At 49.1% G+C, this 24,591-nt stretch overlaps 1 protein-coding gene across 11 annotated transcripts in view; it reads left to right on the forward strand.

Moving 5' to 3' along the window:
- Positions 1 to 23,795, forward strand: part of TET3 (tet methylcytosine dioxygenase 3) — a 111,050-nt gene extending 87,255 nt beyond the window's left edge. For 7 of the 11 annotated variants that reach the window (XM_067007328.1, XM_067007327.1, XM_067007330.1 and 4 more), the window contains 7 exons: positions 4,005 to 4,098; positions 11,379 to 11,611; positions 12,779 to 12,929; positions 15,539 to 15,628; positions 16,132 to 16,269; positions 20,011 to 20,347; positions 20,992 to 23,795. In XM_067007328.1, the coding sequence (XP_066863429.1) occupies positions 4,005 to 4,098; positions 11,379 to 11,611; positions 12,779 to 12,929; positions 15,539 to 15,628; positions 16,132 to 16,269; positions 20,011 to 20,347; positions 20,992 to 22,796 (2,848 nt within the window). In that variant the 3' untranslated portion in view covers positions 22,797 to 23,795. The remainder of the gene's footprint in view (positions 1 to 4,004; positions 4,099 to 11,378; positions 11,612 to 12,778; positions 12,930 to 15,538; positions 15,629 to 16,131; positions 16,270 to 20,010; positions 20,348 to 20,991) is intronic. The other 4 variants (XM_059079852.2, XM_067007331.1, XM_059079854.2 and 1 more) reach the window with 2 other exon arrangements.
- Positions 23,796 to 24,591: the final 796 nt, after the last annotated feature.

The raw sequence follows: 24,591 nt of genomic DNA on the forward strand, positions 1-24,591 counted from the left end.
ATGTTCTATGCTCATCTCTTAAAAATACGCACAAGATCCCACCGTTTGCGTTTTGCATAACAACATCATGTCTGTCTGTTTCCCCCTTTACTCTGACTTCATCACCTGTTATTTTTATCACATAGACATCTTTTTAAGCTCCTTCTGGAACAGGAAGGGAATGAATGATTGCTGAAAATCACCTGGAAGGGGGTCTAGTTTGTGAACGATCCAGGCTGTCTCTTTCTCTAGGCTTCCCGCCCAACCCTACTCTGCAGGACCACTCCACTGCCAGGAGTTGGCCAAGGCAAGGAGGGAAGAAAACTGAAATCCAGGGGATGTTGGTGCTTTTAGTTTATCTGGGAAAGACTGTGAAAGGAGGAGGTTGAAAGCAAGTCCTAAAATATTATCAGATCTGTTAATGGGTTCCATACCTCCTGGGTACCCAGGTCCTTGTTGTCATAGATAATTGGAGTCAGGTGTTCAAACCCATATCTGAGAATGGCCTGCTGTGCAGGGCCACGTGTCCTCTAACTGGAAAGGGGATTCTCTGCAGCCTAGGAGTTCATTAAATGTTCATTCTAGGAATGAAAGAGCAAACACCATGCCAGCAAATCCCCTGAGTTTGGGGGCAACTGGTCTCATTAATGTGTGATAGAGGTAACCCTGAAGAATCGCAACTTTAGATGAGCGGTTATCAAGCTTGAGCGTGCTTCAGGTCTCTGGAGGACTTGTGAAAGCACAGATCGCTGGGCCCCACCCCAGGGTTTCTGACCCAGCAGGTCTGGGATGGGACCCGAGAGTCTGCATTCCTCCCAAGCTTCCAGGGGATGCTGGTCCCAGCACCACCTTTGAGAATCACTGGCTAAGACGATCAAGTTACCCTTTAGAATAAGGTTTCAGCCTACCCTTCCAGACTTAGTTTAGGGTCTAGGAGTTCACCTATATCCTAGCCTCTTAATGATAGGCCAAAAAGTAAGACATATAAGAAAAAAGAACTAAATCCAGAGTTGGTTGGTTGTTTTTAAACACAGAGACAGTTCTGGTTAAAAAAAAAAAAAAAATCTAACTGATCAGACAGTGCTTGGCCCTTTTATTTGCTCTCAAATATGAAGTTCACTACAGGAAGCATTTCTCACAAGGATGGGACGGTGGGGAAGGTCTTGGTCAGAAAGCCCTAGTCTTTGTCCTCAACTCACCCTCCTGTGGGGAACACGATATCCTGTCCGTTCCAGTGAGAATAGTATGATCACCTCAGGTTGTTCTTCCCACAGTGACTCCAGGACACACTGAGTTTCCAGGCTCTGCACTCCTGATAGGTGCTTGTGGAGCTGAAAGTTTTCCAGGAACCAGACAAAAGCAGCACTATCTGGTCTTTTCCTCTTGAGCCAGACCACGCTATATAAACTCCCCAGAGTTTATATAATATAATGTCCTGTCTCCAAACATATTCTATAAGGGACTAACGTAGTCTTAGAATTTTAATGTGGCAGTTATCAGCTTTTTACCTCATTCCTGAGGTCTTGAGTGAAATAGAGAACATTGAACTCAGAGAAACCTTAGATCAGCATTTTAAAAAAATATTTGTTTTCTTTTCCAATTACAAAAATAAAACGTCTATAAAAGGCTGTTTTAAAAAAGTCTAGAATGGGGCTTCCCTGGTGGCGCAGTGGTTGAGAGTCCACCTGCCGATGCAGGGGATGTGGGTTCGTGCCCCGGTCCGGGAAGATCCCACATGCCGCGGAGCAGCTGGGACCGTGAGCCATGGCTGCTGAGCCTGTGCGTCCGGAGCCTGTGCATCTAGAATGAATAAAGCTCTCTAATAATTATCCTTCTTAGAAGAAAAGTTTTTTAAAAAGTTTGACACTTACGTTACTATTTCTTCTAAGCATTTACGAAGATACACATATGTATATAGAGAAATTTTGAACAAAATGGGATCAAGCATACTATTCCCATGTTTGTAGCTATTAACCCCCACCCCACTTAATTTCTTTCATATCAGTACATACAATTCTGTAGAATCCTTTTTGACAACTACATGGTTTTCCATTGCATGGACATTTATTTTATTATGTTTTATTTAGCCAGTCCGATACTGGATATTTAAGTTCTTTCTAAATTTTCTCTTGTTGATGCAACAATGAATATCTTGTTCCTAAATCTTGGTGTATTTGTACAGTTATGTCTGAGGTAGAGATTCCTAGAAGTAGAGTGGATGAGATAAAGAATTATGTGTAACTATATATGTATTTATATGTAAAGGATATGTAAAACAGAATATGTAGTAGCTATGATAACATTATCCTCTGTTAAATAGTATATTAAAATAATATGCTATGACCAAATTGGATTTATTACAGAAATATAAGGATTGTTTGCTTTAGACAGTCTGTTAAAATAGCATACCTTGTTAATTGACCAAAGGAGAAAAACCATTCAATCATCTATGTCCTTAGTTGCTAAAAATGTATTTGATAAAATTGATCGATTCTTGATTAAAAATCCTTAGAACAAGGACTTCCCTGGTGGTGCAGTGGTTAAGAATCCGCCTGCCATTGCAGGGGACATGGGTTCTAGCCCTGGTCCGGGAAGATCCCACATGCCGCGGAGTAACTAAGCCCGTGCACAGCTACTGAGCCACGTGCCACAACTACTGAAGCCCGCGTGCCTAGAGCCCGTGCTCCGCAACAAGAGAAGCCACCGCAACGAGAAGTCCGCGCACCGCAACAAAGAGTAGCTCCCGCTCACCGCAACTAGAGAAAGCCTCCGCACAGCAACGAAGACCCAATGCAGCAGAAAAAACAAAAATAAAAATCCTTAGAACAGGAAACCCTTAGTAGAGCCCTTCAAAGTAAGGGAGTCTCTATCTCTATCCCAAAGTCAGTGAGCTTCATGCCCAGGGATGAGTAGTTAGAAACATTTCCAGTAAAGTCAAGAAATAAGCAAAGATGCCTGCTAGTGCTTTGGAAGGGGCTGGCCAGTACAGACAGACAAGAGATGGAAATAGAGGCATGGAAAGTGGAAAGGAGGAGGTGGCAAATAACCAGTACTTGCAGATGATATAATATTGTACTTGAAACTAAAAAGCTATTAAAAATAAGACAATTCAGTAAGATGGATGTTTACAGTATTAAGAATAATTAATATTTATTGGGCTCTTCCCTCGTGCCAGGAACTTCAGAGTACTTTAATGCACTCCCTGTGTATTATCTCATTTGATATTTTCCCAAGCTTAGGAGACAGGAACCATTTTTATATCCACTTTACAGATGAGGAAACTGAGGCTTAGAGAAGTTCAGTCATTTGGCCATGGTCCTGTAACAACAAAGTGCTGCGCTGGCACTCAAGCCCCAGCTCTCTGACCTCTAAGGCTGCACTTTAACCGCCATTGCCCCCAGGTAGCTGTGTGGCCTTGTGCAGGTTAGTTCAGCTCTGGGGGCCACAGTTTCATCACCTCTGAATGTGGTGAATCCCTGAGTGTGTGCACACATGTATGGGCCAGGGCAGGGGTGTGTGCAGAAACCAGACGTGTTTACTGTCCATGGGAATCTCAGCCAGTTTGTACTGGGTAGGGTCACTTCTCCCTGGCCTCAGCTACCTGTCCTCATCTGTTCAAATGTCAGTTGGGGATGGCTGAAAGAGAATAATAAGGGTTTCCCCATTTGTTTTCTTTTGTCTATTGCATTTTACTGAATTTATAAATAACTAACTCTGCTAACAGGGCTGGATACAAATGCCTGTGCTGAGCCTTGGGTTTGAGTGCTCAGAGGTAATAATCAGAGACCTTCTGCCCTGGGACAGAGCGGAGCCAGGTGGACCAGAGGCTCTGGGAGTCTGTAAGTGGAGCTGTGTCCCCAGAGGCTTTCACACGGAATAAACATTTAAGTCATTCTCTTCCTTCTCTATTGCCCCACAGTAACTAGAAACCCTAGCTGAAACACACTGAGGCTTGCCTTCTTACCAAGACTTGCTCTCCTTTGGGGTTCAGCTGTGCTAATGGTGTCTTCTGTCTCCCTCTCCAGGTACGGAGAGAAGGGGAAAGCCATCCGGATCGAGAAGGTCATCTACACGGGGAAGGAAGGGAAGAGCTCACGTGGCTGTCCCATCGCAAAGTGGGTACGTGTCAAAGCTCCACAGCCCAAGCTGGGCCGGGGAGTGGAGGGCAGACGTGTGCACTGTCCAGGGAGCTGTGAGCCAGCATCCGGTGCTGGTTAGGGTCATCTTCCCCCAGCCTCAGCTGTTAGTCCTCACTTTATTTAAATGCCAGCCTCTGATGTCCAAGGCTGGCCTTGGACCTGCTCTGGTCATTACTCTCAGCTCATACTGCCCCTGTGGTTCAGGGCTGCAGAGGGAGGGAGGAGAAGCGGAAGCTGGAGATGTCATCTTGCTCAAGGCTGAGCCCCAACCACAGTCCCTGTGACTCCTCGGCCCCCTTTGTGTGCCCTGGAGCTGCAGGTGTTCCCGTCTCCTGTCCACAAGAACTAAGCCTCTGGGCAGGGTCAGGGACAGCATTGCATCTGTCTTACTTCTGAGCCACTCTTTCCTATAAGGCAGCCTGTGTGTCTTGGCAGAGGGGACGTCAATGACTCAGACCCCAGTTTCACCCAGAGTTTTCTGACCTTGCCCTTCCAGTCCTCATAGAGCACTTTAGAACCACTGTGGATCCAGTGCCCAGAGGAGCAGCAAGATTATCAGGTAGCTGTTTGCTCGGTGCTTGGTAGGGAGAATATACATGGAAAATAGAAGGCTCCATCCCTGTGTTCAAGCTGCTTATGATGTAGAGACACAGGAAGTAAGATCACGGAGACTTGAATAATCGAGCTTTAACACTGAGAGGCAGACTTGGTGCTGTAGAGTTCAGGGGCAAGGGGGAGTGTGCATGCTGGGTTTCCCAGAGAAGGTGGATATGCGTGGAGCCGTATTAAATGGGCCAGGAGAAGTTAGGAGCATTCCTGGTGAGGAGAGTCATGTTGGCAAAGGCAAAAAGGCTGGTGAACATACACACGGCTCACTTTGAGTGAGGGATGGTGGTAAGATGACCTTTGTCATCCTCTGTCCGTCTGCGCACATGCCTGTTTTTATCTGGTCTGTACCCCATGCCTTTGTACCTTTATGTTTAACAAAAATAAAAGGTGTCTGAACCTGAACTACCACATATCTATCTGTAGCAATTTTCAGACAGTAGTGAAGAATTATCTGGAAAAATCTGGAATACTTAAGAGTATTCACAGGTATGTAGAAGCATGTTGTCCCCACCCTTGTGAAAGATGGTTATTACAGTGGGAGGTTGACTATGTCTGCGGCTGATCAGGGTGGGGCGTTATCCCCCCAGAGAACCTATTAGAGAAATGGCATTGTCCCTCTCTCCTGCTAATTCAGGCAGTTGTTGAGGAATTCCAAAGTCTTGGGCAAGAAACTGAAGATCCTTGGGGCGTAGGTAGAGATAGGGACTTCTCAGCTTCAGAAACTTCACCTTAAAGAAAGAAAACACCTGGCTCTGTGGATGGTGTTGAGGATGAGAACACACATCTCCAGTCCCCGGACACCCATGGTCAAGCTTTAGCTCTTGACCAGCGCTTGTATGTCTCTGCTGAGGGCTGAGGAGGAAGTTGCCCAGGTAAAGCGTGAGATCAGTTTCTGGGGCTGTGAGAGGAAAGCAGAATGATTGGGGGGGGGGGGGAGCTTGGTCCTCAGAACTTTGGTCCTCCAGAGTCTGTGGACAAATGCCCAGAGCAGGACACATGTAGCACAGTGCTTTGTCCAAAGGTTGGAATAACTTGTGGGTATCACCAAGTCTGGTGGGGGATGCCAACTTTGGAAGAAAAGCTCAGATAGAAGGGAATACATAGTGACAGAGAGGTGAGGAAATTCTGTATCTGATGAGTGAAGATAAAAGGAGAGGGCTTCCCTGGTGGCGCAGTGGTTGAGAGTCCGCCTGCCAATGCAGGGGACACGGGTTCGTGCCCCGGTCTGGGAAGATCCCACATGCCGCGGAGCGGCTGGGCCCGTGAGCCATGGCCGCTGAGCCTGTGCGTCTGGAGCCTGTGCTCCGCAACGGGAGAGGCCATAACAGTGAGAGGCCCGCGTACGGCAAAAAAAAAAAAAAAAAAAAAAAAAAGATAAAAGGAGAGAGGAAAGAAAATTTTTTTGAGAAGAATGGTAGATCATAGAACTGTTCCAGTGGCAGGAAAACGGCCGTGCTGAGTTGTGTTTGTTTTGCTTTTTTCCTCTTTTATAGCCATCTCTCATAGTGTGGTGGGCTTCTCTTATTTTTTGCCTACACAGCCACCAAATACCCTATGTATTCTGGTTGTAGAACTCATCTAGAGTTCCACCTCCTTGGAAGTTAGAGAAGGGGCAGGTGTTCCCTTTCTCTGCCCCCCACCCCCGGGGAAGTGACCCACAAATGCTAAGAAGGGTAGATTATCCTTGGTGGCAGCATGGCATCAAGAGCGCAGGAAGTGGTCCGTGGCCACGGGAGAGTGGCAGCATCCAGCTGCCTGTGGTGGACGGTGCCTTCTGTGGCTCTCCCCACGTCCCCTGTCCCATGTCTAAAGCCTAGGTTTTCTTTCCGACTGGGGTTCATGTCTGTGTTTGCAGCCTGAACCCCCCACCAATACCTTCATTACAAGCAGTGTACCTGACAAGTTCTGGACTTAACAGGCTAGGATCTTGGGGGACAAAGCTGAGGTGCATCATGGATGCCCAGCAAATGTGTGTTGAGAGAATGATCTAAGAAAGCAATGGGGACGACCCAGAGAGCCTGCTGGTAGTCTCTGATTTTAAGGTGGCCTGTACAAAGTATGGAAGTCACCAAGCATGGGAGGAAAGGAGTGACCCACGGAGCATTCCAAAGGCTCAGAATAAACAGAGGCATGCCGGAAGCAAACACTGCAGATGGGAAAAATGGACTTTTGCTAGAAGAATCATGGAGATGCTGCTTCGCCAGCCTGTAAAGGTAACAGGTCAGAAGGCAGATATTTGAAGACCCTTCAGGGGCATGGTAGAGTAGACTTACTGGGGAACCCCAGTGGGTGGAACTAAGTACCAAGGGTGAGAGTTACGGGGGAATAGATTTGAGTTTCTGCCTGGTGCTGTTCTAGGTTCAGTGCTCAGGGAATTCCTGCCCAGAATCTAGGTGATTTGTTTACAGTCCTGTGATGGCATGTGAACAGTCTGTGTTGCCATGCTCGAGTGTTGGTTTGTTCACACCTTACGTTGGCCTTTGACTTTTGCACTTTGTGTATTTCATCCTGCTGGGTTCCCTCATAGAGCGTGGATAGGGAGCTCCGCTTTGTTATAGCTTTTTTGAGTGTACCCAAAGGCCCGTGAGGGTGCCACAGGGCTGTCTGCTCATGCCTAGTCACCTTTATGTGTTTGTCACTTGGGAAACCCAAAGGACATGACCTCAATCTCAACTTTGACAGGTCGGGTGTCTCGGTGTGCTCTGAACGTGTGTTGCACATGTGCAGTTAGTCAGTGCACTGCCCGGGCAATGAGCAGAGGTTGACAATGGTGTCTCAGAAACCCTAGTACCTACGATGTGTGCAGATGCCCATGAAATGCCTGGCTCAGTCTGCAGTAGGCCAGTCACACAGGGATATGATTAATGGCATGTTCATATATTTACTGAGCCACAAAAACAATTTTATAAATAATGATGTAATCGATGCTTCCACAAAGGGTGAGGGTGGTGGGCACCATTATTGCTGTGGCTCAAAACAGGAACTCTTTGCCCAGTTATATGTTTTGTTTAGCATACAAGGTGTCCTTTAAATTTTTAAAGCAAATTCTGATACATGCTGCATCATGGATGAAACTTAAAGACATTATGCTAAGCGAAATAAAGCCAGTTATTAAAGGACAAATGCTGTATGATTCCACTTCTGTGAGGTACCCAGAGTAGTCAGATTAATAGAGTCAGAAAGCAGGATGGTTGTTACCATGGGCTGTGGGCAGGGGAGAATGGAGAGTTAGTGTTAAATGGGTGTAGAGTTTCTGTTTGGGAAAATAAAAAGTTCTGGAGATGGAAAAAGTTCTGGTGATAGTTGACACAACAACGTGAATATACTAAATGCTACTGAACTGTACACTTACAATGCTAAATTTTAAGTTACGTATATTTTACTACAATTTTAAAAATTGAATTTGGTGTTCCTGTGTTTAAAAGGAGAGATTTCATGTGAAAATCTAGATTTCTGTTTTCTTCTTGCAAAACTGGAAGAGGTAGGTACACTCCGCTGGAATTCCCACCAGGCAGTGGTCGATGGAGAGAGGTCTGGCTTCCCCCTCTCCCCCAACTCTTTAGTTGTACATCTGGCCTGCTTTCCTTATTGGTATTTCCTGCCCGGTGGCTCTCTCAGCATCTCCCTGCACTGACATACTCATGACCAAGTCTTGTCTCCAGCCCAGACATCTCCCGACCTCCAGCCCATTCTGTTGGGGCTGCTTAGGATAGCCACTCCAGTGTTCCAAAGTGCCTCTGGCCTCAGCGTGCTCCCTGCTAACCTGCCAGGAAACACCGCCCACACTCACCCACTTTTCTGCGCCACAAAACGTGGAAGTGATTTAAGACTTTTCCCTGTCCCTCAGCTCCTATAGTCAGGTGGTCCCAAAGTCCCCCTTCTCCTAAAGGTCTCTAGAATCCATGCCTTTTCCTGTTTCATTCCCCATTGTTCTAGTTCCAACTTCATCTGTTTTGCTTGTGTTACATCAGTGGTCTCCCCATTTCACCCCTCTCCTGACTCTCTGCACCCCTTTCTAAAGCATGTAGCTATGTATGTAAGTGAGCCCCTGCTTATAGTCCTTTGTAGAAGCCCCGCCTCGAGTCCTTGTCCCTCTTCCTGCCACTCAGAGCCCTTCCCAGTCTCCCCTCTTCACAGGTCCCCACATCTTATCTAGTCACAGAATTCCCTGGGATTCTGGGGGGAGATTCAACCACCTCATCCCCCACTCCTGGACCCTTTGCCTTGATACATCTTTGCGTGACCCAGGACGGTGTTTAGGGAATGAGTGAAGAGGAGAGCAGTGCCCAAGGCCCGTGCTTTTTTTTTTTTTTTAAACAGCCTTATTGAGATACAATTCACATACCATACAGTTCACTCATTTAAATTATATAGTTCAGTGGGTTTTGGTATTATTAATTTTAAAAAATTGTGTTAAAATATACATAACATAAAATTGGGCATTTTAACCATTTTTAAGTGTGCAATTCAGTGATATCAATTACATTCACATTGTTATGCAGCCATCACCACAGTCTATTTACAAAACTTTTTCATCATCCCATACTGAAACTCTATACCCATTAAACAGTAACTCCCCAAACCCTCTCTTTCCGCCATCCCAGCCCCTGGTAACCACCATTCTACTTTCTGTCTCTATGAATTTAACATGTACAGGTACCTCATGTAAGTGGAATCATACAGTATTTGTCCTTTTGTGTCTGACTTGCTTCACTTAGCATAGTGTTCTCAGGGTTCATTCATGTTGTAGCATGAGTCAGACCTTTGTTCCTGTTTAAGGTTGAGTAATATTCCATTGAATGGACGTGCCACATTTTGTTCATCCGTTCGTCAGTGGACGGACATTTGGGTTGTTTCCGCCTTCTGGCTATTGCTAGGTAATGCTGCTCTGGCCATGGGGGTACAAGTACCTGTCCAAATTCCTATTCTCAATTCCCTTGGGTGTATTCTTAGGTCTGTCTGGTTATATTTGTTTAAATTTTTGAGGAACTACCAAAAACTGTTCTCCACAGCATCAAGGCCCTTGTCTTTTAACTGAAAACATGCAGATATGCACCGTTTTCTCTGCAAATGTTTTAGGACAACATAAAAATCTCTGAATATATTTTGGCTTATAATTTTATCTATGTTTTGGGTTGGCCAAAAGGTTCGTTCGGTTTTTTCTGTCAGTTGGCTCTAGTAGCATTTAGTTGTCTTTAACTTCATTTGAAACAGTTTTGTTGGATTGTATTGTGACAGCTGTCATATCAGAGTGCATTAAAGAAAAACTTATCAAAATTGGTGAATTTTTGTGTAGACATTTTAATATTGAAGATGGAAGGGAAAAAAGCAACATTTTTGGCATATTATGCTTTATAATTTCAAGGAAGGTAAAAACGCAAAAAAAGATTTGTGCAGTGTATGGAGAAGGTGGTGTGACTGATCAAATGTGCCAGAAGTGGCTTGTGAAGTGTCGTGCAGGAGATTTCTTTCTGGACAATGCTCCACGGTCGGGTAGACCTGTTGAAGTTGATAGTGAATCAAATCGAGATATTAATTGAGAACAATCAACGTTATACCACGCGGGAGATAGCTGACTTACTCAGAATATCCAAATCAAGCGTTGAAAATCATTTGCACCAGCTTTGTTATGTGAGTCGCTTTGATGTTTGGATCCCACATAAGTTAAGCAAAAAATACCTTCTTGACCGTATTTCCACGTGCAATTCTCTACTCAAACTTAATGAAAACATTCTGTTTTTAAAACAAATTGTGATGGGCGATGAAAAGTGGTTACTGTACAATAATGTGGAATGGAAGAGATCGTGGGGCAAGAGAAATGAACCACCACCAACCACACCAAAGGCCAGTCTTCATCCAAGGAAGGTGATGTTGTGTATGTGGTGGGATTGGAAGGGAGTCCCCTATTATGAGCTCCTTCTGGAAAACCAAACGATTAATTCCAAGTACTGCTCCCAATTAGACCGACTGAAAGCAGCACTTGACGAAAAGCGACCAGAATTAGTTAACAGAAAACGCATAATCTTCCATCAGGATAATGAAAGACCACATGTTTCTTTGATGACCAGGCAAAAACTGTTACAGCTTGGCTGGGAGGTTCTGATTCATCTGCCATATTCACCAGACATTGCACCTTCGGATTTCCATTTATTTAGGTCTTTACAAAATTCTCTTAATGGAAACAATTTCAGTTCCCTGGAAGACTGTAAAAGGCACCTGGAACAGTTCTTTGCTCAAAAAGAAAAAGTTTCAGGAAGATGGAATTATGAAGTTGCCTGAAAAATGGCAGAAGGTAGTGGAACAAAAGGGTGAATACATGGTTCAATAAAGTTCTTGGTGAAAATGAAAAATGTCTTTTATTTTTACTTAAAAACCGAAGGAACTTTTTGGCCAACTCGATATTCTTATCCCTAAGTCTATATACATCACCAATGACTCAGGTTTTGTAGTAATTGTTTTTTTATTTTGCTATTTAATGTTTTTCTTTCCCTAATTATAATGGCCCTTTAGCCTGTGTGGTTGCTGTCGCCAAGGTGTGACACCCCTGGTACACTGCCCTAAAGATCTGCGCCCCCAGGTCTGTTGGGCAGAGGTGAGGGTGTGTGGCATCCGTGCAGAGGAGCATGGGTGCCCGGCTCCTGTGACTCACAGCACCCCCACCCCACCTCCCTGCAGGTGATCCGCAGGCACACGCTGGAAGAGAAGCTGCTCTGCCTGGTGCGGCACCGGGCGGGCCACCACTGCCAGAATGCCGTGATCGTCATCCTCATCCTGGCCTGGGAGGGCATCCCCCGAAGCCTCGGAGACACCCTCTACCAGGAGCTCACTGATACCCTCCGGAAGTACGGGAACCCCACCAGCCGGAGATGTGGCCTCAACGATGAGTATGTGGACGGTCCCAGTGGGCAGGGGTGGGGCAATGGGGTCAGGGCCCTGTGTGTCCTGCAGAGTTAGGACTGTGGTGGAAAGAATGCTTACCTACGGATCTGGCCTGGGGTCTGGCCCTGGCTGGGGAGGGTCTCTTGACTCAGCTTAGCTTTGCTTTCCGCCCCAGGTTGACTCTGAGGCTCTAATAGTGGTAACAAGTGTGGAAAAGTGTGAGTGCCCCGCTAATACAAGGCATCAATGATACTCACAAGACCTACCCTTATAGGGTCCCCTCCCCCATTTTTTAAATTAAGATATTTTTACTTATAGTAAAATTCATCCTTTGAGGTGTACAGTTTGAAGAATTTGACAGATGTTTACAGTCATGTAGCCACTGCCACAATTAAGATATAGAAGAATTCCATCACCCCCCAGACTTCACCGTACCAGGCACTTCTCCCCACCCCTGGCAAACACAAATCTTGTTTCCTGTCCCTGTAGGGTTGCCTTTACAAGAATGTCACACGAATGGAACCATACAGCATGTAGCCACCTGAGTCTTGCTTCTTTCCCTGAGCACAGTGTTTCTGAGTTTCATCTATGGATGTGTGTATCAGAAACTCACTCCTTTTCACCACTGAGTAGTATTCCACTGTGTGGGTGTGTCACAGTTTGTTTATTCATTCCCCAGTTGGGGGGCATTTGGGTTGTTTCTGGATTTTATTAAGTGTTGAATGGTAAAGTCAGTGTTCATTTGTTTAAAGGCCTGTCAGCACCTGGGCCTGCAAGAAGCAGGCATGTTCACACTCTGTGGTTCACATTATTCCCATTTGTGTGGTCTGTGTTGGAGCTGGTCAAGATTTTAGAGTTAAGGCAAAGTGTAAACGTTATTGGGTTTTTGATTAGATCCTTCCCAGCCATCTCAAACAACCCATGTGCTTCACCCCACAGCAGACTCTCAGACTTCAGCCTCAGGAGTGGGAGCCAAACAGGCTGCTCAGAGCTGATTCTCTGCCCACAAGGGTAGAGATTTGGGAAAGGAGTTGAGGGCAGGGAAGGATGTCATGGCCGTCACTGGGAGGCCAGTGGATGCCGGGCCTCAACAGGGCCTCCCCCCGCGGGAGGGGGAAAATTCCAGAACTAAAAGTGTGCCTTGTATGCCTAACATGTGATATATGTTGCAGCCGTACCTGCGCTTGCCAAGGCAAAGACCCAAATACCTGTGGTGCCTCCTTCTCCTTCGGTTGTTCCTGGAGCATGTACTTCAATGGCTGCAAATATGCTCGGAGCAAGACTCCTCGCAAGTTCCGCCTCGCGGGGGACAACCCCAAAGAGGTGAGCACAGCCCCACAGGGAGCATGGGACCCTCCCACTCACCCTGTTCCACCGACTGCCTTTAATAGTCCTGGTGGGACGTAGGATTAGCACACTGTGACTCAGCTGTGTAGAAAATGGAACTTCCTTTTTTTTTTTTAAACTGACCTTATCTTGCAGTGAAATAAGGTATGTGGGGTGTAGTGTGGAGGGATACGATGAGTGAAAAATTAGACTTACCAATTACAGCTACCTCAGACTCTTGCAGTTTAGAAAAGTCTCTTTAAGGTAAGTGTTCAGATTCCTCATTAGAATTTGACCCTCTTAAAGGGTTATTTCCCCCCCCCCCCCGCCATTCTTCTCAAGACATCTTTCTAGGTGGGAGGTGTGGCACAAAGAGGGGCCTCTGGGCCTCAGGCCACCTTCTGGCCAATGCTGGATGTCCCGAGGTGTCCCTCATCCTGCCTGGCTGCTGGGCCCACATCTCTGTACACTTGTCCAGTTGTCCAGGTCCTTGGTGTCTCCTTGCTGGGGGCCTGGCACGGTCCTTGGGCACTGGACTGGCATCCACATGGTATGGCCACTAGGCCTGAGGCCTCCTCCCGCCCACCGGAGCTCCTCCCCAGCCCAGTGACAGCAGGACAAGGGGCCTCAGGGTCTCCTCTGCAGGCCAAGCTTAGGCTGGGAACCAGAAGCGTCAGGTCAGGTCGCCTCCCACTCCGCCACTTCTCTGTTGCCCTGGTTGTGAGGGCCATCCCGAGGGGGTCTCCGCTTGGAGTCCAGATGCAAAGCAGGCATAGGCCTGAGTGGTCTCTCTGTCATGTCTCCTCCAGCCTCCCTGCCTTCTGCTTCCCGCCTCTGCTAGTGTGAGGGGGGAACTGGATCCAGGCAATACCTTGATCCCAGCCTGTACCTTCCAAACCTCTCCAAGCTCCTTTTACCAGAAGGGCTTCCCCATTTTCCAGGGGACAGGAACTCTCCTGGGGCACTTTTTTTTTTTTTTTATACCACATGTAAATTTCTATGCTCAGACTTCCAAGCTTTGCTTTTCAGAAATAAAAGGAAGCATGTCCAAATTTAGAACCCCTTTTTTCCCCTCAAAGCCCAGCTTTCTGACTATTACATGACCTCGTCTAAGAGTCTGATTTGACACTAGACTGTTATTTATGGCAGTGCCTGGCCTCCCCCAGAAGCAGCAAATGCAGTTGCTTCAATGAGTAGAGGAGTCCCAGTGCCACCAGGAACTAGAAATTACCATGAATGAAAATAATTGCTTTAATTTCTCACAGATACTTTCCCTGTTCCATCAGCTGCCATTCCCTGTGCACTTACTAAGTGCTGGGTACTCCGCCCATCACCTCACAGGTGTCTCAGTTAATCTCACGACAGCCTGAGGATCTAGGCACTGTTACTGCTCCCTTTACATGTGAGGCAAATGGCTTGCCCAGGGCCATGTGACAGTGATGATGAAGTCAGCATTTAAACCCTGGCCTGTGTTTCCCCAGAGCTCACAAGCCTCACCCCCGTGTTGTGCTGGCTTCAGGCCCACTGTGCTGGTGGCAGCATCTGGAAGGCAGCCAGGGAGGTGCAGTGAGGCTGGCTGGCAACTCTGGCCGCCCTGCTGGACAGACAGCTGAGTCACTGGTCTCACCCTTCCATTTCTAATTCTGTGAGTTTGGTACCTTTTTTCTTCCCTCTTCCTCTTCTTTCTTCTCCATAAACTCTTCGTGCCTGTGCTCAAGGCCCGCTAGGAGCCCCCATAGCCCAAATTGTTACCCTCAGAGAGCCAGAGAGAGGCTGCAGATATCTTAAACTCTCTGCCAGTCTGAGGGCTGCTGCTTTGTCGAGGGCAGCACTATCCAGTGGAACTTTCTCTGATGATGGAAACGTTCTCTGTAGAAAACACACAGCCATGGGAGCCACATGTAGCCACCGAGCATTTGAAATGTGGCTAGTGCAGTGGAGGGGCTGAATTTTTTTTAATTCTTAAATTTTAAAAGATTAAACTTTTTAATTTTAAAAAATTTTTTATTGAATTTTAATTAAAATGAATTTATATTTCAATAGCAACATGTGGCTTGTGACTAAACACGTGAGATAGTGCGGGTCTAAAGGACAGAACGTTGTGGTCTGGCTGTGTACCTGGCTTGTGATGGGTGCTGGGCCTGGCTGGCTGTGGGATTTCTAGCACAGGCCTCACCCACCCCTCCCTGCCTTTGTTTACCTGTCTGGACCACTGCAAGAAGGGCCCACGCCTGCCGCTCATGCTTGTACGTGCCTGCCATCCCGCACCTCTGGCCTAGGGTGTTGAGCAAGTGCTTAGCAAGAGCAGGAACCTGTTCCAGGTGTCCTGAGCAGCACTGGGCTGGAGCCTGGCAGAACAGGTGCTTAGTAGTCAGGGTGACCAGACCCTCAGGCAGTGTCTACTGGTGAGCTTCAGCGTCTCCAGCATTAAAACAGACCTGGCACCCCTCCCAGAGGGAACACCGTAAAGATACCTGATGGCACCTTACTTCCCACCTTCCCAGTGGCAACCCAGCAGTGGTTCTAGAATGGAGGTCAATTTCCAGTGTGCAGAGTTTGCCAGGCAGGGCTGCTCTGGAGGTGTGTGACTGTTCTTCTGTCCACAGGAAGAAGTGCTCCGGAAGAGTTTCCAGGACCTGGCCACCGAAGTTGCTCCCCTGTATAAGCGGCTGGCCCCCCAGGCCTATCAGAACCAGGTACTGGGTCTTGGGTCACATGTCACCCACATCTCTGCCCAGGCTCCCTGAAGTGGGGGAACAGCGGAGTGGGTTCCTTACGGGAAAAGCCCAGCCAGAGCTAGAGCAGTGATCTTTGTTAAGGTCTTTGTTAAGACCCCTTGTTTACATCAAGCTAACCACATCCCAGGCTGTCTCTCCTGTATCCTTGGTCTTTGTTTCTCTCCCCTTAATAATCCTCCACCTCCTCTGCTCTGGTTTCTACTGGGGAGGCTTGAGTTTCTCTCACCTGTCACTTCTGCACCCCATAGACGAGGTGAGAGGGACTTGAGATAACCCAGAAGGAAGTAACCCCTTATAGGGACTTCAGCCAGAAAACCTCCCTCCTACAGCCCAAGTACAAGATGGCTGTGGTCCTTAACCTCCTTCCTCCCTCCTTCCCTCTAAGACCTGGCCTCCCCCATGCCGAATCAGGGCCACTCACCTCAGGTCACTCGAGCAGCTGTCCTTGGCCATCCACACAGGTGACCAATGAGGAAATAGCGATTGACTGCCGCCTGGGGCTGAAGGAAGGGCGGCCCTTCTCAGGGGTCACGGCCTGCATGGACTTCTGTGCCCACGCCCACAAGGACCAGCATAACCTCTACAACGGGTGCACGGTGGTAAGGAAGCCTGTGACCTGTCACAGCCCCACCTGAGAGACGATCCTGGGAGGGCGCACACCTGTTCTCTGCAGATAGGTGGGCTCAAGGCAGGGAGGGACCCTGCCAGACTGCCTACTCCTGCCCACTTCTCTGGGAAATGCAAGGGCAAGGCTGGCTTGGGTGCTGCAGAATGCAGCCTCTTGGGCACCCAGTGTCTCCCCGTTCTCTAAAGTGTGGCTCCAGGTCTCTCTGAGCACTTGGATTTAAGTCCAAACAACCTTTTGATTCATTCATTGAGCAAATGTTTATTGTGCCTCAGGTACTGCTCTAGATGCCGGGGAATAAAGTGGACAGAGTGCTGCCCCAAAATGTGATATAATGTCCAGTAGCAAGGAAGGCTGAGGAGAAGATGAAGTAGGGTAAGGGATGAAATGACAGCAGATGCTATTTTAGATGTCATGGAGAGAGGCCTGTATGAGGAGGGGCACCTGAGCAGAGACGCGGAAGTAAGGGACTGAATGCACGAGGGTGGGGTGCTCCAGGCAGAAGGACCAGCACAGGCAAAGGCTCAGAGGAGTGAGATGAGAGGGGCAGGCAGGGGTGAGGTCGCAGGGAGCATGGGAGGCTGGGAGGGCTGTGGGTTGTGCTCTAAGTGTGATGGGAAGCCCTAAGATTTCGTTTATAAAGTCGGAAGCACTCTCTTGCTCCTACAGATGGAGAATAAAATATGTTGGGGTAGGGGTGGGTGTGGGAGAATCAGAGCAAGCAGGCCAGGTAGGAGGCTGGGACACTTGTCCAGGCCAGAGGTGACAGGGCTTGGGCAGGAGTGAGGGTGGGGCGTGGGGAGTAATACTTTGGGCAGGTTGTGGGTTGATTTTGAAGGCGTAGCTGAGAGTAGTTGCTGGTGGGGTGGACCTATGTATGATGTGTGAGTTGCTTGAGCAACTAGGCAAGTGTTGGTGTTTACTGAGACGTAGAATATCAGGAGAGACCAGTTTGGGGGTGAAAATCAATAATTCTATTTTGAGATGCCTGCTATATATCCAGGTGGAGATGTAGAGTAGGCATGGGAGAGGGAGGGTCTGGAGAAATGAATTTGAGACTGGATAGCACTGAGTTCGTAGTTAGGGCCATGAGCCTGGATGTAGGCCCCAGAAGAGTGAGTGCAGATGGAAAAGAGAGGAGGTTTGGGCTTGGGTGGGGGCGCCCTGGAAGGGGTGATGTGGCTGTCTTCTCTGCTTTTTAACTAGGTCTTAGGAGACAGGGCTCCCAGGGGGCTGTGGAAGAGGCAAGGGCACAGGCATATTCAACTGAAAGGGGGCTCCCAGAGTCGGTAGCTTGTGTCCCCAAGGGGATGAATGTCCCAACCCTAGGATTTCATTTCTCCACCTTGTCTTTCTTCCCCATGTGCAAGACTGAGAAGCAAGTCTTGCTTGCAAGACTTCTGTGTACACTGTATTGTGAGGGTTTCTAGCTGAAATACAGAGAAAGAAGTGTGGGCCCTCCAAGATTAGGAGAGGGGCAGGGAAGGAGGATGGGGCACCGAGAGATAGGAGCACAGTGAGGTTCTTTGGATCCCAGAGCTTCCGAAGTTTGGAGTGAAAAATAAGTTTTTTCCAAGAATGAATACATTTTTTTGTTCTAATTAAACAATTATTTATTGTAAAAAATAATTTTAATAATATGAGAAAGTATAAAGTAAAAATGCCTGAAATCTCATAGGTAACCTGTGTTAGCATTGTGATGACCATCCATTCAGACACCTGAATGTATGTGTGTGTGCACAGTTGTATACATTTTACACATTATGTGTATGTGCTGTTCCACGATCTGGCTTTTTTTTTTTTTTTTGTGGTACGCGGGCCTCTCACTGTTGTGGCCTCTCCCGTTGCGGAGCACAGGCTCCGGACGCGCAGTCTCAGCGGCCATGGCTCACGGGCCCAGCCGCTCCGCGGCATGTGGGATCCTCCCGGACCAGGGCACGAACCCGTGTCCGCTGCATCGGCAGGCGGACTCTCAACCACTGCGCCACCAGGGAAGCCCCAATCTTGCTTTTCTTAACTCAAGCATATGTGGTGGACAACTTGCTGGTCAGTGGATATAGGCAGCATGTTCTAAGGCTGTGTATGTGGCTGTGCCACCACTTATCGACCAGTCTCCTATGGATGGCAGTCAGTGCTTTCGTACTCCTCTATAAACCACAGGGGGGGCGTTCTCAGCACAGCTTTGTGCAGTGGCCCCAGGATAAGGACACTTACAGCCTTGGAGTGCTCGTTTGGCAGCTTACTGGGCAGGAGTAGGGTTTGTCAGGAGGCAGAGAGGGGAGAGAATAGCCCAGAGCTTTACTGGGGATTTCGTAGAAAGGAATGGGCAAGGTAGGATAAGTAAGCTGAATAAGTTTAGGATGGATAGTTTGAATAATTTCTGCAGGCTCTGGGCTATAGAGGTGGTCCCTAGTTGTCAATACCTAGCCCTGGGGTGTGAGAGTTTTGTAAAGGAAATGGTTGGGGGTGGGGACTCTGGGTTGGTTGGTTTGTGTATCAAAGTTGCGCTGGCAGGGGATCGTTTGCTATCTATAGGAATTAGCTAGTCTTAGGGGAGGGACAGTCCCTCCTGGATCAAGGCGCCAAATGCCAGAACATCCGGAATACAGAAAATAAGTCAATATAAGAGTAAAACATAAATGAGAAAAATATCAATCAAACCTTATTAGTAATCAGAGAAACATATACCAACGACGAGATACATTTTGATAACAGGCAGAAAGTTTTAAAGAAATTAATAGCAAAAGTATCGCGAAAGTATAGGAAAATTGAAACTCATTCTTCCAGTGTAAGTGAAACACTGATGATAATCATTTTGGAGCACAGTTTGGCAATATGTGGCAGTCCTACCTTACGGCGTTTATTCTAAGGAATTAAGTATCTTAGAAAATTCAGTGAAAAGGATAAAAGTATTATTTATGATAGGGAAACAGGCTTAAATGGTCATGAGGGATTAGTTAAATTAACACATTGATACAGTGGAATAATATTGTGTGGCTCTTAAATCATATTGGGGAAGCATATTTAACATGTAAGAAAATATACTGTGTTAAGAAAAAAAGAAGTTATTCTAAAACTGTATGCCTAATATAGATTATCCTATTTAATTATTAAAAAGTGAGTGTGTTCTTAATAACGTTAAATAAATAACATTAAAGTCTAAAAAAAAAAAAAAAGTGGGTGTGTATATGACCAAGTATATACAAGGGTTATTTCTAGTTGGTGGGATTATGGAGATAATTTTTATGTCCTTTGTGCTGGCCTAAATTTTCTACAACCAGCACATATAATTTTCAATTTTAAGGGCAAAAGGAGGCTGAGTGTTGAAGGCAAGGAAGATAATGGTGGACGGTCCGAGGTCTGTGTGATGACATGTAATGGCAGTGGAGGGCAGAGCACATCTCCTGGTCGTGACCTGGCCCCTTTCTGTCTGTGTGACCCTGAGCCCGTCATCTGATCCCCCCAGAGCCTTGTTAGACAAAGTGAATGGATGTGCTTTGAAAACTGTCGAGCAGACTCTAAACGCTGGTGATACCGTTACTCTATAAAGCAAGACAGATGCGCTTTTTAGATGCTCCGGAAAGGGATAGTGGATAGCTGGGATGAGGACGGTGTGGGGAAGGGGCGGCCTTGTGTGCGGGACGCTCAGCCCCTCCTGCTCAGTGTCTGGCTCCCCCAACCCCATGCACCCTCCCCGTCTCTCTGTTTGGGGCAGGTCTGCACTCTGACCAAGGAAGACAATCGCTGCGTGGGCAAGATTCCCGAGGATGAGCAGCTGCACGTACTCCCCTTGTACAAGATGGCCAGCACGGATGAGTTCGGCAGTGAGGAGAACCAGAACGCCAAGGTGGGCAGCGGGGCCATCCAGGTGCTCACCGCCTTCCCCCGCGAGGTGCGGCGCCTGCCGGAGCCTGCCAAGTCCTGCCGCCAGCGGCAGCTGGAAGCCAGGAAGGCGGCAGCCGAGAAGAAGAAGGTTCAGAAGGAGAAGCTGAGCACTCCTGAGAAGATCAAGCAGGAGGCCCTGGAGCTGGCTGGCATCCCCACTGACCCAGGTGTGTGGGGAGAGGGTGCCCGGCAGGGGTGGCACGGGCACTGTTGGGTGGGGGGCCCTGGACGGCTCCCGTACCACCCCTCTTCCTGCCTTGAGATAGAATTCCATACAGAAGAGTACTGGGCGGGGGCGGTCTCTCAGCCACCTGGACCATCAATTATCTTAATTTTGTCAGTCAGCACCAAAGCTGCAGCAGCCCTGGGAAACCAGGCCAGATGAGAGGCACCTGGGAGCCAAATGAAGGAGGTCTCCCTGTCTTCCCAGAGGGCAGCTGGGCGTCCCCCCCGGCTCACGCGCTCTCCTCGCCGTGGGTCTGCGGAAAGTACCGCGGCGGCGGCATGCGGTCTGCAGCAGGGTTTTCGGGTGTGGGGCGGCCCTCGTCCCCGCGGTGGCTGGCACGAGGGGGCTTCAGTGAGGCCGGGTGGAGTTCGCTGGAGTCGGGAAGAATGACAACACGGGAGCCCTGGGCTCTGCCGGCTGCTCTTCTGGGGCTTCCGTGGGGCCGGGCCGCACCACGCTGCACTGGGAGCAAGTCCAGCCTCACTCATCTTGCCCGCCCAGCAGAGGAAACCTCCTGGCAAGAGGGAGCATCCGTCTCTGTGCTTCTCTGTGCTTCTTCTCTGTCTTGCCTCCTGTCTTCCTCAGGCCTGTCTCTGAAGGGTGGATTGTCCCGGCAAAGCCTGAAGCCCTCCCTCAAGGTGGAGCCACAGAACCACTTCAGCTCTTTCAAGTACAGCGGCAACGGGGTGGTGGAGAGCTACTCGGTGCTGGGCAGCTGCCGGCCCTCCGACCCATACAGCATGAACAGCGTGTACTCGTACCACTCCTACTATGCACAGCCCGGCCTGGCCTCCGTCAACGGCTTCCACTCCAAGTACGCGCTTCCATCATTTGGCTACTATGGCTTTCCATCCAGTAACCCCGTCTTCCCCTCTCAGTTCCTGGGTCCTAGCACCTGGGGGCACAGTGGCAGCAATGGCAGTTTTGAGAAGAAGCCAGACCTCCATGCTCTGCACAACAGCCTGAGCCCAGCCTACGGTGGTGCTGAGTTTGCCGAGCTGCCTGGCCAGGCTGTTCCCACAGACACCCACCACCCCGCTCCTCACCACCAGCAGCCTGCTTATCCAGGCCCCAAGGAGTATCTGCTTCCCAAGGCCCCCCAGATCCACCCAGTGTCCAGGGACCCCTCTCCCTTTGTACAGAGCTCCAGTTGCTACAACAGATCCATCAAGCAAGAGCCAGTAGATCCACTGGTCCACGCCGAATCTGTACCCAGAGAGCCTGGCAAGATGGGCAAAATGCCTTTGCCTGAGGCATCTCAGAATGGGGGACCCAATCACCTATGGGGACAGTACTCAGGAGGCCCAAGCGTGTCCCCCAAGAGGACTAACAGTGTGGGTGGCGGCTGGGGGGTGTTCCCTCCTGCGGAGAGCCCTGCCGTTGTCCCCGATAAGCTCGGTTCTTTCGGGGCTGGCTGCCTGACCCCTTCCCACTTTCCAGATGGCCAGCATCAGTGGGGGTTATTCCCTGGCGAGGGACAGCAGCCAGCCCCCCAGCCTGGAGGACGGCTGCGGGGCAAGCCGTGGAGCCACTGCAAGTTTGGGAACAACACCTCAGCCTTGGCTGGGCCCAGCCTAACTGAGAAGCCATGGGCGGTAGGAGCCGGGGATTTCAACTCTGCCCTGAAAGGTGGTCCCAGATTCCAAGACAAGCTGTGGAGCCCCCTGAAAGGGGAGGAGGGAAGGATTCCAACCCCGGGGATGAGCCAGCTGGACAAAGCCTGGCAGTCCTTTGGCATGCCCCTGGGCCCCACTGAGAAGCTGTTTGGGGCCCTGAAGTCTGAGGAGAAGCTGTGGGATCCCTTCAGCCTGGAGGAGGGGACGGCGGAGGAGCTGCCCAGCAAGGGCACAGTCAAGGAGGAGAAGGGCGGCGGAGGCAGCGGCGTTGGTGGGGCCGAGGAGGAGGAGGAGGAGCTGTGGTCCGACAGTGAACACAACTTCCTGGACGAGAATATCGGCGGCGTGGCCGTGGCCCCCGCTCATGGCTCCATCCTCATCGAGTGTGCCCGGCGGGAGCTGCACGCCACCACGCCCCTCAAGAAGCCCAACCGCTGCCACCCCACCCGCATTTCGCTGGTCTTCTACCAGCACAAGAACCTCAACCAGCCCAATCACGGGCTGGCCCTCTGGGAGGCCAAGATGAAGCAGCTGGCAGAGAGGGCGCGGGCGAGACAGGAGGAGGCCGCCCGGCTGGGCCTGGGCCAGCAGGAGGCCAAGCTGTATGGGAAGAAGCGCAAGTGGGGGGGTGCCATGGTCCCCGAGCCCCAGCATAAAGAAAAGAAGGGGCTTGTCCCCACCCGGCAGGCGCTGGCCGTGCCCACGGACTCAGCAGTCACCGTGTCCTCGTATGCCTACACGAAGGTCACGGGCCCCTACAGCCGCTGGATCTAGGCGCCAGGGTGCCAGGGAGCCAGCGTACCTCAGCGTCGGGCCAGGCCCGAGCTGCCTCTGTGGTGCTTTCGCCCTCACACCTGGGGGCGGGTTGGGGGTGCAGAAGTCTTTTTATCTATATATACATATATAGATACGCATATATATGTATTTATGGTCCAAACCTCAGAACTGACCCGCCCCTCCCTTCCCCCCAATTCCCCAGCACTTTGAAGAAGAAACTACGGCTGTCGGGTGATTTTTTCGTGATCTTAATATTTATATCTCCATGTTGGTTTTTTTCCTCCCTTGTTTGGGGGGGCCTTTTATTTTCTCTTGTTTTTAAAACTCTATCCTTGTATATCACAATAATGGAAAGAAAGTTTATAGTGTCCTTTCACAAAGGAGTAGTTTTAAATTCCATTTAAAAATGTGTATTTATTGGATTTTTTTTAAAGTGACAATTGTAATGGTAAAGGATCGGCAGGAAAGGCCAGAAGCACTCATTCCTGCCCAGTTGTGCTGGGCCTGGTGAGCCTGGCCCTCTTGGGAGCTGACAAGGTTCTCTCAGCCATCGGCCCCTCATGAGCCAAGTGCAGGTTGTAGCCACCCACTGCATCCCTCCTGACAGACATGCCTTCCCTTCAGGGGAGGGAGCCCTCAGGACAGCTTCTGTCCTCTCCGGTAGGATGGGAGAATCTGTAGAAAAACAGCTGGGGTCCCTTTTCCAGTCACCGGCTTGGAGTCGGGGATGGGGGCAGGTGCACCCCATGCCAGGCACCTGAGATGCTGGCATAGATTTTCCCAGAAACCAGGTTGGAAGTAGACAGCTTCAAGCTTGCTAGTCTCCACACTGAATCCTCTCTGTCCCTTAGCTATCAAGTCACGTGATACCGTGGTCCCCTCGGCAGCACCTCGGGATGGAGCTGGAATCGAGAGGTTCTCAGGAGCCTTTTCCACCGAGCTGACTAGCCAACGAATACTGGCTGAAGGAATTTGTCTTAGTGGCAGTTTTTTTTTTTTTAAAAAAAAAGATGCCCCAAAGTCTGTGCTGATACCGAAAAGGGCTACTGTATCTTTAAAAACAGGAAGTTGAACCCAAGCTGTGAAAAGCCAGCGGTGCTGTGTGCAGCACTGCGCAGAGCCTGGTGCTGTAGTGTTGTGCTGGGACTTCCTTGACTCGGGCAGGCTGCATCTGCAGGAGCTCCGCACAGCAGTGTGACAGCAGTAACGCATCTCCTTAATCCCTGGATTTCACATTGGACAATGGTGCATGCCTCATACCTGAGCCCACCCCCTCCATGCTATCATTTGGGGAGTGGACCTACACTTAATGATTTTAAAATGCAAGAGTCAAACATTTTCAGCAGGTAGCTATGATTTTCCTCCCTAATTGGTGCCATTTCTCTATTTGGTCATTTTCTCCTTTCCTTCCTCCCCTCTCCACCCACTTGAACACGCCCCGTTCTAAAATTCTGGTGCATTCATTCAGTTCTTTGAAATGAGAATGTGGTGCTTAATTTTTTCAACATTGTTGAGAGAGGTTGGGCCTGACAGGCGGAAGCAACATGTGTTGACAGCAAGTCAGACTCCTTGGAGTGTCTGTTTTACCTGTGGTATTAGCAGAAATTATATCCAGCTGCCCATGTGGATGTGTGTGGTGAGTGGGAGGCTTCATAAGGACACAGAGGGGAATATGGCCCCACAGTGAATGACAGCCAAGCCCTGAGATAAACATCGGATATTTATTGAGCAGTTTTATTCAGATGTGGGTCTTCATAAAATGAGTTTAACAATCAGATGATGATGCTAAAGG

Source organism: Kogia breviceps, chromosome 11 (genome assembly GCF_026419965.1).
Source record: "Kogia breviceps isolate mKogBre1 chromosome 11, mKogBre1 haplotype 1, whole genome shotgun sequence".
NCBI lineage: Eukaryota > Metazoa > Chordata > Mammalia > Artiodactyla > Physeteridae > Kogia > Kogia breviceps.